The sequence below is a fragment of the Lepus europaeus genome, unplaced genomic scaffold, assembly GCF_033115175.1.
Source record: "Lepus europaeus isolate LE1 unplaced genomic scaffold, mLepTim1.pri SCAFFOLD_3_1, whole genome shotgun sequence".
Lineage (NCBI taxonomy): Eukaryota > Metazoa > Chordata > Mammalia > Lagomorpha > Leporidae > Lepus > Lepus europaeus.
This window is the reverse complement of record NW_026909276.1, coordinates 10,689,764-10,705,178: the sequence shown is the minus strand read 5'-3', so window position 1 is coordinate 10,705,178 and position 15,415 is coordinate 10,689,764. Positions and strand designations below refer to the sequence as shown.

General features: G+C 39.9%; 1 protein-coding gene across 1 annotated transcript; it reads left to right on the top strand.

The window, feature by feature from the left end:
- Positions 1-536: 536 nt before the first annotated feature.
- Positions 537-9,318, top strand: LOC133755194 (phytanoyl-CoA hydroxylase-interacting protein-like). The gene is made up of 4 exons (XM_062185419.1): positions 537-566; positions 1,385-1,477; positions 6,345-6,412; positions 8,432-9,318. Exons 1-4 carry the CDS (start codon positions 537-539, stop codon positions 9,075-9,077), a joined length of 837 nt encoding a protein of 278 aa, XP_062041403.1. The 3' UTR covers positions 9,078-9,318.
- Positions 9,319-15,415: the final 6,097 nt, after the last annotated feature.

The window sequence follows — 15,415 nt, the reverse complement described above, 5'->3', positions numbered from 1 at the left end:
TTGGAAATAGTTATTGGAAAATGCTATAAAATGTCCTGCTTTTTCCAGTTTTTTTTTTTTTTTTTTTTTTTTTTTTTACAGGCAGAGTGGTTAGTGTGAGAGAGAGACAGAGAGAAAGGTCTTCCTTTTTGCCGTTGGTTCACCCTCCAATGGCCACTGTGGCCGGCACATCACGCTGATCCGAAGCCAGGAGCCAGGTGCTTCTCCTGGTCTCCCATGCGGGTGCAGGGCCCAAGCACTTGGGCCATCCTCCACTGCCTTCCCGGGCCATAGCAGAGAGCTGGCCTGGAAGAGGGGCAACTGGGATAGAATCTGGCGCCCCAACCAGGACTAGAACCCGGTGTGCCAGCGCTGCAAGGTGGAGGATTAGCCTGTTAAGCCACAGCGCCAGCCTCTAGTGCTTTCATAGGAGGTATTTTCTGCTTCCTGTAGAGATGTCTGCACTCTAATAGTTCATCAAAATGGTAGTTTTGGCTATAGGAGTCATGCTGTGATACCAAAGAGGGCGGGAGCAAATTGGACCTGAAGCTAAGACCATGGCTGCTTGTGGGCACCTCAACCTGGCAGTATGTTGACACCATGGCACAGCAAGAAATACTTTAGTCATATTTAATGAACAATGCAGGAAAACTGGATAAATTTTCCTGAGGATGCTCCATTTGAGGGCTTGTTTGGAGTCCTGCGATAATAAAGAATTATGAGCTATTGCCCTGAAAATATCATGGTGGCTAATATTGGTGTGAGCAACCAGGCCAAACCATGACCAGTCAATCCTCTGCTCCATGACAATTGCTTAAAACACTAGCTTGAGAGATAAGAAGCCAGTATTCAAAAGTATTTCAGTGACTGTTTTTGTTCACGTATCTTGGTTGAATGTTTTTGGTCCTTCTAAACAAATGTGCTTTTTAAAATAATTTTATTTCTATCAACTTAGCTTGGTTGTCTCTTCCAGGAGCCGAACCAGGAATGTCTGATTTGTTGGAAGTGCGGGGAGGGTCTTTGGGCTTCATCTCTCTCATTCCTTTCCCCCACCACTCTGGTTCCCCAGGGAAAAACAAGGTGATGACAGATCTCTCTCCATCAGCCCACATTTTAGTACCAAATGAACTAAGTGATTCATCTTTACTTAATTCAGTATTACTGTTTGTTGAGCACTGCTTAGGCTAGGAGCCTCTTAAATGTCTCTTAAATAAGGAAAAGAGTGGTAAGAATTAAAAATTAAACAGGAACTCTCATTCCTTGTCTTAGGTGAAGGCCCCCTGGTGCTAAATGGTGGTTCTGCAGGAGTGACCCAGGATGGAACAGGACAGAGAGTGCTCTGTTCTTCCTGCCACATGCAGACTGATGAATTGAAATTGTTTTTGCTCCATAATTCTTTGCTCAGGAGAATGGAGGCTATCTTAAACCTGTCACCTTCTGCTTGCACCTTCCTCACATAACTGGTGAGAAAACATTTAAGGTGTGCCTGAAGAGACCAGTAAGTCAAGCTGAACCAGAATTAGAATCTTAGTCCTCAAGTGTCTACTTATTGGGAAATCCTAAAAACACCCTGTTCTAATTCTTGCATATAGGCTAAAGTGATCTGAAGAGACACAGTTACCTCCTATGTTTTGCATATGGCTTTGAGGAATGATCTGTTTATGGGGTACTTCAGGTACAAGCAAGTGTTGATTTGATGATCCCAGACTTCAGGCACCTGCTCATCTTGGTAGGAGTCAGTTTTTATGTTCTGAGTAGATGAAGTTCACTTCAAGTGATTTCCCTGCTTGTTGACAATATTATGTCTTTTACTTTCAGCTCTTTCCTCGAACTCCAAAATATTCTCTTCTGCTGATGTTCACTCAAGTGTTTTGTTAGGATTTTTAGGATCCTGTACTTCCTGTGCATGGTCTCATTTTCTGGATGACTACCAACATTTGCTCTTGCTGCCTGTACATAGGCCTTTCCCTCCATGCCTGGTCAGGATAGGACCTTTCATGTTGATGCATTCATTGTCTAATCAGTCTTCAGGGCATTGCTCCAGTTCTCTACTGACATCAGTAGACACTGGGTGCAACCCAAGGTATACATTGCTGTTTATTTTTTCTTTCTTTTTTCAGTTTTTCTTTTTTTCTTTTTAAATTTATATAAAGGGAACAGAATTCATATACTTCACATATAAAGCTTTAAGAAAATAACTTTCCCCTATGCTTCCCTTCCTCCCTCCTACACTTTCTCCTTCTTTCTTTTTATTTTTCTTTTAATTTTTGTAATGACTTACTTTAAATTTACTTTATAATCACAAGCTTAATACCACATTAAACAGAGAATTGAACAAGTAGTAAGTAGAAAGTCCATTATTCCTCAGGAGGGTAGACAAGGGCTTTAATCAATAACCAAATTCCAAGATATACATTATATTTTTACTCTTTATATTAGTTACCACAAATCAGACATATATGTATATGTATAATTTATATATATATATATAATATGTATAAAATATAATATATATATTGTCTTTTGGGGACTGGATTATTTGATTAAGAATAGAGTCTCTAGTTTTATCCCTTTTGTTGCAAAAGACAGGTTTTATTCTTTTCATGTCTGAGTAGTATTCCATCATGTATATAAACCTCAATTTCCTTATCTAGTCTTCAGTTAATAGACATCTAAATTGATTTCATATCTTAGCTATTGTGAATTGAGCTGTTACAAACATAGAAATACAAATAACTCTCATATGCAAAAATTCTCAATCACATTCAACAACACATCAAAAAGACCTTTACCTAGACAAAGTAAGATTTATCACTTGGGATGCAGTGATGACTCAACATATGAAAGTCAATAAACATGAAATATATTAATAAATTGGAAACTAAAAAGCATAGTATGATGTGAATAGATGTAGAGAAAGCATTTTTTTCGTTTCATTTTTTAACCTAGAAAATATCTATTTAAGGTAAATTTCATGGATTTCATAAACACAAATTTAAGAACATAGTTTCTTTCCATCCTACCCTCCTTCCCACCTGCACTTACACCCTTCTTCCTCCCCCTCCTATTCCCATTCTTATTTTTTAGTAAGAGCTATTTTCAGTTAACTTTATAACTTCATTAACCCTACACTAATTAAATAGTTGAACAAATAGTATGAAAAATAAAGCTATTTCTCAACAGTTGAGACAAAGGTGTTCAAAGTGATCATATCTCAATATGTCAACTTCACTTCTATAGATGACCTTTTCGGTACTCTATTGGATTTATCTTTAGAAGCCATGAATGAAAAGCCAGCAGGAGCAGGTGTGTGTGCATGTGCATGCACACATTCATTCATGTGTATATGTTCTCATTTCCATGTGACTTCATATGCAAGTCCTAGGAGAGCTATGCCTTCTTTCAAGTATTAGGTCCTCCCTCTTAATCAGGTTTCGGTGTCAATGTCCTGCCCACATATCTCCCCACCCCCATCCTATTTAAAAAAATTAAGTCAGGCTTATCAAGACAGAAGAATGGTGAGCAGAGCATGAGGAAATCCTTGCTATAAATCAGTGACAGTCCTGGCCCTAGCCAGCTATGCTAGCAGTGGGGCAGGCCTACCATGATTTCATGGCCCTCACTATTCCTTTATTTTCTGAAATTGAGAGGATTTCAAGTTAAATTACTCTAGAAGCTGGGAGAACTAATATTCTGTAATTTCAAAGGTCTGGGACAAGTGTCTATGTCTGTTCTACTTCCATACAGGTGATTTCAGTAGAAACAGATGCGAGTTGTAATTATAAATTTTCTGGTAGTCATATTAAAAATGTGAAAATAAATAGATAAAGTTATTTAATGCCATTCTCTTCAGCTAAATATATAAAATATATTTCAACTTATAAAAATTATTGGTGAAGAATTTTGCATTCTTTTTTCAACACCAAATCTTTGACTCTGTTGTGAGATTCACACTGACAGCATATCTTGGTTAGTGCTAGCCACATTTCAGGCACTGTGTAGCAATAAACACACTGAACATTGCAACTCTAAATCATCCAAGACAGTTTTTGTCAGAGAGAGGAAATCCACATCGTATTTTCTTTTTGGATTTTGTAAGGACATTTATATAAGATACATACTTATCATTCTTATTGTTTCAAAACATTTTGTGTATATAATTTGCTTCTAGTGTGACTGTACTTTTTAAAAACTTGCTGTTTGGTCTCTAGCACGCCACAAACCTTTACCTTCTCATTGATAACCTTTACTAGGATTTCCAGAGAGCTTGAGAAAGGAATCATTTCTCTGTCTGTAAATCTATATTTATTTATATCTGAGTGAATTTCTACTATAATGTAAATAAATCTGTTGATATAAATATATACATTTATAAGTGTATGTTCTTCTCAGCACTCCCAAGGACAGATGAAATGTTATGTTCATTAAGCAATGAAAAAGTCATTTTATATGTTATTTGAGATGGTATTTCAAGGTAGATATGTAGAGAAGCAGCAGAAAGTTGCTCCCAGATGAGAAGAGTGGAATTAATCAAGCATGACAGCATAAATGGAAAATATAGAACATTTTTATGAAGAATGATGAGAGCAAAATGGATGAAGTTAAATAAGAGAAATTAAGCATAAACTGGAATCCTTAAAAGAAGGCCCAGTTGCTACTGCATTCAGATTTTATTTTATAAATTCAGGGAATTCTCTTAATATTCTAAGCAAGGGAAAATCATTGTCATAGCTATTTGTTAGGGGAATTAAATTTATACCAGTGTAAAATAAATGAGGTTTCCATATTGAAGAGTTCTGAGAAGCAAGATTGCTTTACAGATTAGATATGCTGTCCAAAGTGTAGTAAGTAATTTGGCAGTTGATACAATGAAGGAAAACAAAGACAAAAATAAAATCAGAAATGTATATTTTCTGGGATAAACCAGGCCACAGTAAATAAAAGATTCAGATGTGTGATGTCTCAATGTAGTAGAAGTTTGTTTTTCATCCATATAAAATGGACCAAGAATATTCCAGGGAATTAGGTGTGGTGTTGGGCCCACTTTTAAATATTCAATCATCTATTCTAATGTCTTTCCAGTAGGCTTCTAAAATCAGTGCAGGGGCTAACTTTCTAATCACCAGTACTGAAGAAACGCATGTGGAAATATTTAATGCCTCAAGTCTGGAACATTTGTTGGTGTTCCTTGGTTAGAATTTTGTCTAACATCACAACAGTTAATTACAAGGGAGGCTGAGAAATAGGTCTAACTGTATCTCTGAAGAAGATAAAAAATATTTCGGCAAATGTCTAAAAGTGTTGGCTGCATATATCATGGAGAGAAATTTGGATAATTCCAACTCTATGGATAAGAGGAAAGCAGAAAAACCAGTCAGAGAAACAGTCAAAAAAATTAACACTGATTAACTTCTCATTGCGTGCATTGGCTTTATGCATTTTATATTTAAAGATCAGTTATTCTCTGAGAGAGGTACACTATTTTTTGTTTTATTGATGATTTTTACGGGTGTGAAAGAGGCCCTAAGTCATATAACTAATGTGTAGTAAGTCATGGACTCTAAAGCTCATGTTAAATATGTTAGAAACCTAGGGAAAAAAACCAAAATAGTTCATTTGTTTACTTCATTCTTCTAGTACCACCTGGGCTAGGTGCCTTTATGTAGACTTCAGGAAGCTGAAGACTATTCTCACTTCTTCACTTTTTTTTATTTTTATTTATTTGAAAGAGAATTACAGAGAGAGGTAGAGATGGAAAGAGAGGTCTTCCATCCGCTGGTTCATTCCCCAGATGGTCTCAACAGCTGAAGCTGTGCCTATATTAAGCCAGGAGCCAGGAACCAGGAGCTTCTTCCAGGTCTCCCACATGGTTGCAGGGGTCCAAGCACTTGGGCCATCTTCTACTGACTTCCCAGGCCATAGCAGAGAGCTGGATAGGAAGTGGAGTATCTGGGTCTTGAACCGGGGCCCACATGGGATGCTGATGCTTCAGGATAGGGCTTTAACTCCCAGCCCCACAGTGCTGGCCTCAACTACCCTCACTTCTGGCATCGACTGCAAGTTCAGGAATATCCAGGATTACATTCAGGTTCAATAATATACCAACAAGACTCATAGAACTTACTGAAAGTTGTTATACTCACATTTGTGATCTCACATTCCTCTTCCAGTGGAGTGGAGAACAAACTAATTTCTGCAGAAACCATGTTTGACAATACACATGGCATGCTGCCAAACAAGGAAGCTCATCTGAGCCTCACTGTCCAGGATTTTAATTGGAGGTTGCCTGTATCACAAAGTTGACTGACCAGCCTCTCACTACTCTGGAGGTCAAGGCCCCCAAATAAGGAAAACGTTCTTATCAGGCAGGCAATTCCAACTACCTAGAAATTACTTTCTTGGAGCTCAAGGTAAGAGGTAGACCTCTCCATAGGTAAGTTTACTTCTTGACTTGACTTTGTTGAACATCAGACAAGGCAGGCATGAAAGACAAGGGTAGGATGGAGGTAAATGTAGTCTACCAAAATGTTATGCTTCATCTTTTTATTGCATGTATCTTTTTTTTTTCATTTATGAAACTTTTATTTAATGAATATAAATTTCCAAAGTACAGCTTATGGATTACAATGGCTTCCCCCCTCCCATAACTTCCCTCCCACTTGCAACCCTCCCCTTTCCAGCTCCCTCTCCCCTTCCATTCACATCAAGATTCATTTTCAATTCTCTTTATATAAAGAAGATCAGTTTAGTATATATTAAGTAAAGATTTCAACAGTTTGCCCCCATATAGCAACACAAAGTGAAAAAAATACTGTTGGAGTACTAGTTATAGCATTAAATAACAGTGTATTGCATGTATCTTTAAAGATTGCTTTTCTTCCTAATTTAAAAGACTACCATGTCTTTATTAGGCACCCATATTTCTCACTGTTTTTTCCTCTGTACTCATTGGACTATGGCATATAGTGATGTTAATTCATTCATTTATTTAGTGGTTTTTAGCCTTCTATCATTTTAGTTCCAAAAATTTAATTATCTACTATTTGCCAGGCACCATTTAGGTAGGTGCTGGATATTTGTTGTCCTAATATATCTTAAAATCTAGAATAGAAATAAAATATTCATGCCAAGATATGAATAACTACCAACTTGGATAAATTATGGGAAATGTGTATTGTGGGAGAAACTAGCAAATAAATTCACTTAGATTTTGGGCTTAGTGTCACTTGAGGAAGTGTCACTTGACAAGATGAATAAAGTGTGAGTTAAAATTAACCATTTAGTGACAGATTAGAGAGTTTTTGAGTAAGGAAATAATTTGAGTAAGGAAATAATATTCAGTGAATCATCTTTGATGTGGGGACACTTGAACAGACCTGAATGAAGTTAGAATTGCACAATTCTGGTATTCAGTGGAAGCCAAGCTTTAGGAAAAGGAGTGGTAAGTTCAGTGGAATTGAGGATTGAAGCAATAGCTTCCTTAAACTGTTTGAGAAGTATCAAGGAGACCAGGGCAACTCTAAGACAATTACTGAGTGTAAGTGTAACAGAAGATGAGGTAAAGGAGATAGGAAATGATTTAGAAAAAGGACTTAGAGATGTACCCAGAAACTAAATAAATAAAGCCTTAGGATTCTCCCAACAGTCTAAAAAGCCACTGAAGAATTTTTTTAAAGTTTTTATTTTATTTATTTGAAAGTCAGAGTTAGAGGGGAGAGAGAGAGAGAGAGAGAGAGAGAGAGAGAGAGAGAGAGAGAGAGAAAGATCTTCCATCCACTAGTTCACTCCCCAGATGGCCGCAACAACCAGAGCTGTGTCGATCTGAAGCCAGGAGCCAGGAGCTTTTTCTGGGTCTCCCATGTGGGTCAGGGACCCTCTTCCATTGCTTTCCTAGGACATAGCAGAGATTGGAAATGGAGCAGCTGGAACTTGAACCAGTGCTCATATGGGATGCTGGCATTGCAGGCGCAGCTTTACATGCTACGCCACAGCACCGGCCTGCCACTGAAGAATTTTGAGAGTGACTTGACTATATCTACACTTTAAAATAATTACTTTGGTAGCTATTTGGAAAACAGTTTATAGGTTGTCAAGAAAGCAGCAGGGACACAAGTTGAGAGGATATCATGATATTAAAAGCCAGAGAGGATGGGAACAGTAGAGGTGGTGAGAAAAAATTGAGTTTCATAAGCATTTTGAATCTGGAATAAATAAGATTACCTCATATATGAGTTGAGAAAGAGGATGGCTCTTCTGTGTATCTAGAAAGACTACAATTATCTTATGTATTAAGAATGGAAATACTATTTACTGAAAATTAAGGGAGAAGATTAGAGTAAGAGTAGATCTAGGGAGGACATCCAGAGTTCAGTTGTGAGAAGTTTATTAGATACTTTAATAGGATTGAACAGGTATGTAGGCATTTGTAGATTACATATTTTTCTTAAAAAAGAAAAGTTCATCTAACACAGCTGTTGGAGAAGGCTGAAGTGATTTCAGGACGTATGCTTAAATTTTCAGTTTTTTATCGTAACCAGCACAAAGAATATTTTGACTATATTCGAGAACATCATGGGAGCGCCATGCAGCCCTCTGTCAAAGATAACAGTGGCAGCCATGGCTCTCCTATTAGTGGAAAACTAGAAGGCATCTTCTTCAGCTGCAGCACTGAATTCAATACTGGGAAGCCACCCCAGGATTCACCTTATGGAAGATACAGGTTTGAAATTGCAGCAGAAAAACTTTTTAACCCCAATACTAACTTATACTTTGGGGACTTCTACTGTATGTACACTGCTTATCATTATGTGATTCTTGTTATTGCCCCTGTGGGATCACCAGGAGATGAATTTTGTAAGCAGCGTCTTCCTCAGCTCAATTCCAAGGATAGTAAGTTTTTGACCTGTACAGAAGAAGATGGGTTGCTGGTCTACCACCATGCCCAGGATGTCATTTTAGAAGTCATTTACACTGACCCTGTGGATCTTTCTCTGGGAACCGTAGCAGAAATCACTGGTCATCAGCTCATGAGTTTGTCTACTGCAAATGCCAAGAAAGATCCCAGCTGCAAAACCTGTAACATCAGTGTTGGACGTTAATGCCCCCTTTTCTTATTCTTACTCAGCCCTTTTTCTTCCCTTAGGAGAGTCAATCTACTCTTGTCCATTTTCATTACCAGATGTTTCCACTGAAGCATGCACATGCCGCTATCACCAAATGCCAACTATCACTTTCCAAATTTCATTCAGAACCATTTTAGTGTTTCCTATTTCCCACCCTTCCCACCACTTTCAATGATGAAATAGCCTAAGTTCTCCTTCTGACACTTTATTTGCCTAGATGCTGCAATTTGTTTTTGTTTATGCCAAACATAACAAAACAATTATATAGACTGCTTTAGCAAAAAACAAAATAATGGCTTATAAATGGTGTTTAAATATGCATTCATTTTAATCTACTGAACAAATATTGGGATAAGTCCAAATCGCATGAAAGGGTGTAATTGCAGCATGAGTGAAACCTAGAATTGTCAGCACTTCCAACTTGTTGTTTGACAGTGTTATTTATGTTATTTATATTAGCTAACAGGAAACAACTACTGTATTTCAAACATAATAAATATAATAGAAAAATAAAAAAAATTTTAATTTTTTTTAAGGGCTAGAACCAATTTAATATAATTCAAGATTAAAACTATCTTTAACAATCATTGCAGAGGACTTCTAAGAATCAGGGCAAAATGCAGCACAACTCCCTGGGGAAGCTTGGGAAGTAGCTTGGCTTAGTTACCGTCCATGCCTAAAGCTGCTCCTTGGCTGAATCCCCACATTTATGGCCTGGAGGCTGGACAGACACTGCTGCAGGAGACCCGCTGGGTTTCCTCACTATCTCAGGCCCAGCGAGGCTGAGATGCCAGCAGGTAGTCAGTGCTAAGAGCCGACCATTCCAGCCCTGATGCTGGCCAGCCTCTCTGTACTTGCCAGGAGGTGAAGAACAGAGTCCAGGCCAGTGCTCAGTGCCCTCGCACCAGCTGAGGGGTACAGCCCCTGGAGATGACCAGCCAGCCTCTGAAGGAGACATAACCTAGCAGAGGGCACAGCTCCCTGGAAGAGCAGCATGGAAAGTACTCAAGGACCCCCACTGCGAGAGGGAGCCTGAGCCCCTGGGGACAGAAACGGCGAGGGTGGCCAAGCGTGCACCAGTTTATTGACCAAACCTCACATTCCAGACAACTTGTTGACTGGCCAGGAAACTCCTCCAGGCCTCTGGCAGCTGAACATAGTTCCTTGGTGGACAAGTTTACGGGAACACAGTGTAGGCAGGGTTTATAAATAGGAGGCCAGCCTTGGAGGGGTCCTACACGGGTCTTCCGAAGAAAACGATTGCATCCCCCAAAAGAACCTCACGATCAAATGGTGCAAAAGATGAAGAGACTCAGTGCGGCCTACAACAGGAGAGAGTTCTGCAGCAACTGTGGGATGAGGGCTGTTCCTCTTTGGGGCCGAGCTGGGCTCTCAGGGCCTCGGCTGGCCTACCAGTGAAGGCCTGAGGGTGGTGTCTTCTCGTCTTTATTGCTTTCCAGGGAGAAGGGTGGGATCCGGACATCAAAGTGGGAGCCATCAGGTCTCTCAAAGTGGAAAAAAAAAGATTTTTATTTATTTATTTTGAAAGAGTTACAAATAGAGAGGAAGAGACATTGAAAGGTCTTCCATCCTCTGGGTCACTCCCCAGATGGCTTTAACCAGTGCTGGGTCAAGCTGAAACCAAGAGACAGGAGTATCATCCAGGTCTCCCACATGCATGGCATGGGCTTGAGCACTCAGAACATCTACTGCTTTTCCCAGGCCATTATCAGGGAGATGGATGAGAAATGGACAGGGGTTGGCACTGTAACATAGGCTTAGCCTCCACCTGCAACACTGGTGTCCAATTCAGATGGCCCACTTCCAATCCATATCCCTGCTAATGTCTTTGGAAAATAATGAGAGATGGCTCAAGTGTTTGGGCACCTGCACTTATGTGGAATAATCTCCTGGGTCCAGGTTTTGGCTAGGCCCAGCTCTGGCCATTGTGAGCATTTTGGGAGTGAACCAGCTGATGGAAGACCTCTCTCTCTCTCTCTCTCTCTCTCTCTCTCTCTCTCTTTCTCAAATAAATAAATCTCAAAAATAAGAAGTGGAGCAGCCAGAACCTGTACCAGCACCCATATGGGATGCCAGCATTAGCGGCAGTGCCTTAACCTAGTTTGTGGGACTAGGCATGGATATGTTAGGGCAAAATCATTCTGCTAACATTTCTGTACGCTACCAGGGTAGAAAGCCACTGATAAATTTCATAGTTTTAGAACCAAATGAGATGGCATGGCCCTCATACCTGGCACACAGCACTTGTTAAATGTGTACCCCGAAAAGCTATGTTAAAGTCCTTTGCACAGGACCTCAGAGTGTGACCTTATTTGGAAGTAGGAGTTGCAGGTGGCATTAGGATGAGGTCCTACTGCAGTAGAGTGAGCACTGATCCACAATGAAAGTGTCCTTATAAAGAGAACAAACAGAAATACAAAGAAGACTATGCAATAATGGAAGCAGAGACTGGAGTGATACAGCCCCTGGCTATCATCAGAAGCTTGGGGAAAGACATGGAATAGATTCTCCCTCAGAGTCCTCAGAAAGGTGTTCAGACTGAGTTTGATTTTGGACTGCTGGCATTCAAAACTGTAAGACAATACATTCCTGTGGTTTTAAGCAACTCAGCTTATGGTACTTCTTTAGGGAAGCACTAGAAAACTAATATAGTAGCTGTTCTATTAAGCAAGTTACCTTATCTGGCCATACAGTGACCCCCTCAATTACCCAGGCTCACAGCTACCCACACGCAGAGAGGGATATCTAAATGAGTTTCCAGGATTTAGATTGTGAGTTATGAGATTGCTGGTTAAGTAAGCAGTCAGGTAGATAGGTGTTAGAGCTGAGAGCTATAGAGAAGAGAGTAGGTATATGGTTGAGTGAGAGAGAATATAGGTTGCATAAGAGGGAAAAAAGAAAGGTCAGAATGCTGTTTCCAGATTTCTCTTCTTTATTTTTAAATAAAGTTATGGCACTTCTTTGTGGATAGGCTAATAGGTACTGGTTTGTTTTTGCTTTAGTTTCACTCTTTTTTTTCTTTTATCTTTTCCTTGTGGATAATGTTTGGAAAAATGAGTAAACACACCAGTAGCACCTGCCTTTAATTCTAAGATGTCTTCCTCTGTTGCTTGCAGTTTTAATAAGTAAATTGACTGCACTAGGGAACTCAGATGATAGGGAGGTCAGCAGAGTGGAGAGTGAGAGGCCATGCATGTCAAAAGCAAAAAGACCTGGTTAAAAGTCCAAGCTGTGTCCTGAATTTCTGAGTATCTGACTACTCTGAAAAACAGCAATGATCAGATCTAGCTGCCAGAATCGGTAGAAGGATCAACTTTATTACAGTCTGCATGTCATTTCTCTTTTAGTTTCTGCATACAGTGCAATGTCATTGAGAGGTGACTAGTATGGCAGGGCTTTGATTTTTTCTTTTAAAGATTTATTTTATTTATTTGAAAGAAAGTGTTACAGAGAGAGGTAGAGACAGAGGTCTTCCATCTGCTGGTTCACTCCGCAGATGGCTGCAATAGCCAGAGCTGATCTGAAGCCAGGAACCAGGAGCTTCCTCCAGGTCTCCCATGTAGATGCAGGGGCCTAAGGACTTGGGCCATCTTCTACTGCTTTCCCAGGCCACAGTAGAGAGCTGGATCAGAAGAGGAGCAGCCGGGACTTGAACTGGCACCAATATGGGGTGCCGGCGCTTTAGGCCAGGGCTTTAACCCACTGCACCACAGTGCCGGCCCCAGGATTTTGATTTTAAGAAGGTCTTATATTTGGCATGATTCTCTCTAACCCCAACACTAAGATTCTTACACCTTCACCTGTCATTTTGCTGCTATGCATTGTTCCCATTCTCACATCATGGTTGTGGTGGTGCTGCAACTGAGTGTGACAAGTCAAAGTAACTCCTAAAGTTTCAAAGACGGTCTTACTGGTGGATCAGAAGCCTTGTTGTCTGTAATGGAGTATTATAACATCTATTCCTGGTGGTGCTGGCTGTGTTCTTGGATTCTGGATGAAATATGTAAGAAACAGTAGCTCTCTGCCCTGTTTGAGGGAAACTTTCAGCTTTCTGCTTTTTAAAATTAAAAATTACTCTAAACCTATTTCTACCCTGTCTGTTCATGTCAGGAAGGTTGGAGAAGAGGCTATATATATATATATATATATATATATATATACTAGTCCACAAGCAACTGTGTGTTGTGGGTAGGAAGAAGACAAAATCAGAACCCTGTATGCACTGCTAGGGACTTTCTGCCTATCTGTGTGCTAGGGTCTGGTAGATGTGTGCCACAAAATACCAGCATTGGAATCAGAACACAAGATCTACCTGCATATTGCTTCTGTTCTGTCCACCTCAACTGCTTGTCCAGGATAGCAAAATCAGCACCTGAGGGGCCAGTGCTATGACACAGTGGGTTAAACCACTGTCTGCAGTGCCAGCATCCCATATGTGTGCCAATTTAGTCCTGGATGCTTCACTTTTGATCCAACTTCCTGCTAATATATCTGGGAAAACAGTGGATGATAGCCCAAGTGTTTCAGCCCCTGGACCCTCATGGGAGACCTGGAAAAAACATGGCTCCTAGCTTTTGGATCAGCTGAGCTCAGGGTGTTGTGGGCATTTGGGAGTGAACCAGTAAATGGAAGATTCTCTCTCTCTCTCTCTCTCTCTCTCTCTCTCTGTCTCTGTCATCTCTGCTTTTCAAATAAATAATACTTAAAAAATAGAAAAAATCAGCAACTGAAACCATTTAGCTTACTGTGAATGCTCTCACATGATACTTCAATAAAGGAGGTTAACATCAGGAAACTTCTTGCAAAGATGTTCCTTTGCCAGAAAGTCTAATTCTTTTTAGAACTTTAAAAATAAAACACAGATCACATTACTTATTAGATAATGCTTTTTCAAGTTACTCATCTTACAAATAAACCATTCTGTGTCAAAGTGAATATTATTAGACTGAATGAAGGACATCTGTCACTCAGTTCTCTGTATAGTCCAACTTAGAAGCACTGGGGTAATGGCTATTGCTCCAAACCCCATCCCTCCCTCTAGTTCAGGGAAGGACTTACCATAGGAAACAGAAACAGAACCTGGGGGACATTCAGGGAAGGCTTGAGTTTTGGGAAATGGCCTTGGTTCATCTCTGTTCTTGCTGTGCACCTGTATAGCTTCAGATTGTTTGGCCTTGGGACCAGCAATATCATGTATCTTTCCACTATGAGGTTACTTTTTAAAGAAACAGTAAAAAAATTTGCATGTGGTTAATGATGGTAACAGAGTTGAGAAGATTGGTTTTGTTTTTGCAGGCAGGCAAGCAAAAGGGCCCTTAAGAGAAGAAATAGGTCTTTTTTTTTAATTTTGAGGAACCTGCTAGAATATTAGTTTAAAAGGTATTATTTATTTGTTAGTTCAGTATTTTCCCTGTGCCAGAACCTTCTGAGGCCAGTGGAGATGAACCAGAGACATTCTCTCAACAACCTGTGAGTCTTCTACACAACTTGGTAAATAAAGAGGTAAATTATTTCTGGCAATAAGCACCACAGGCTCTTGAAAGAGGACAAAGTAACTGAGTAACTGGATGGCTGATTTACATTAGCACAGTGAGAAAGCACTGGCTAAGGACAGGATTTTAAGCAGCCACTTTTGCAAACTGGACTGAAATGTTGCCATTTATGCACATTAGGAGAAAGGGAAACCAGGGAGAATTTTAAAAATATTTATTAATTGATTTGAAAGCAGATATACAGAGAAAGAAGAAAAGATAGAAAGAGACATCCAAGCCAGGAGGAAGTTTTAAAAGGCCCTGTGATAAAATCAGTGATGCGGCAAATTATAAATTACTTTTGGCCAGCACCACGGCTCACTAGGCTAATCCTCCGTCTGCAGCGCTGGCACCCCGGGTTCTAGTCCTGGTTGGGGCACCAGATTCTGTCCCGGTTGCTCCTCTTCCAGTCCAGCTCTCTGCTATGGCCCAGGAAGGCAATGGAGGATGGCCCAAGTGCTTGGGCCCTGCACCTGCATGGGAGACCAGGAGGAAGCACCTGGCTCCTGGCTTCAGATTGGCACAGCACGCTGGCTGTAGCAGCCATTTGGGGGGTGAAAAAACAGAAGGAAGACCTTTCTCTCTGTCTCTGTCTCTCTCTCTGTCTAACTCTGCCTGTCAAAAAATAAATAAATTACTTTCTATTTAGATATGATAAGAAAAAAATTAGTCAGAAATTAAATAGTGATGTATAGGCAAGTATGATAAACACCTGAAGTTCCTTACAGCATTCCATTTTCCTAGGAAAAATCATTGCTAATC

Coding starts and splice junctions, on each gene's coding strand:
- LOC133755194 (XM_062185419.1), top strand. CDS start 537: ATGGCTGCTTGTGGGCACCTCAACCTGGCA. Junction 567..1,384: donor GTGGGCACCTCAACCTGGCA/GTATGTTGACAC, acceptor TTCTTTGCTCAG/GAGAATGGAGGCTATCTTAA. Junction 1,478..6,344: donor AGGTGTGCCTGAAGAGACCA/GTAAGTCAAGCT, acceptor CGTTCTTATCAG/GCAGGCAATTCCAACTACCT.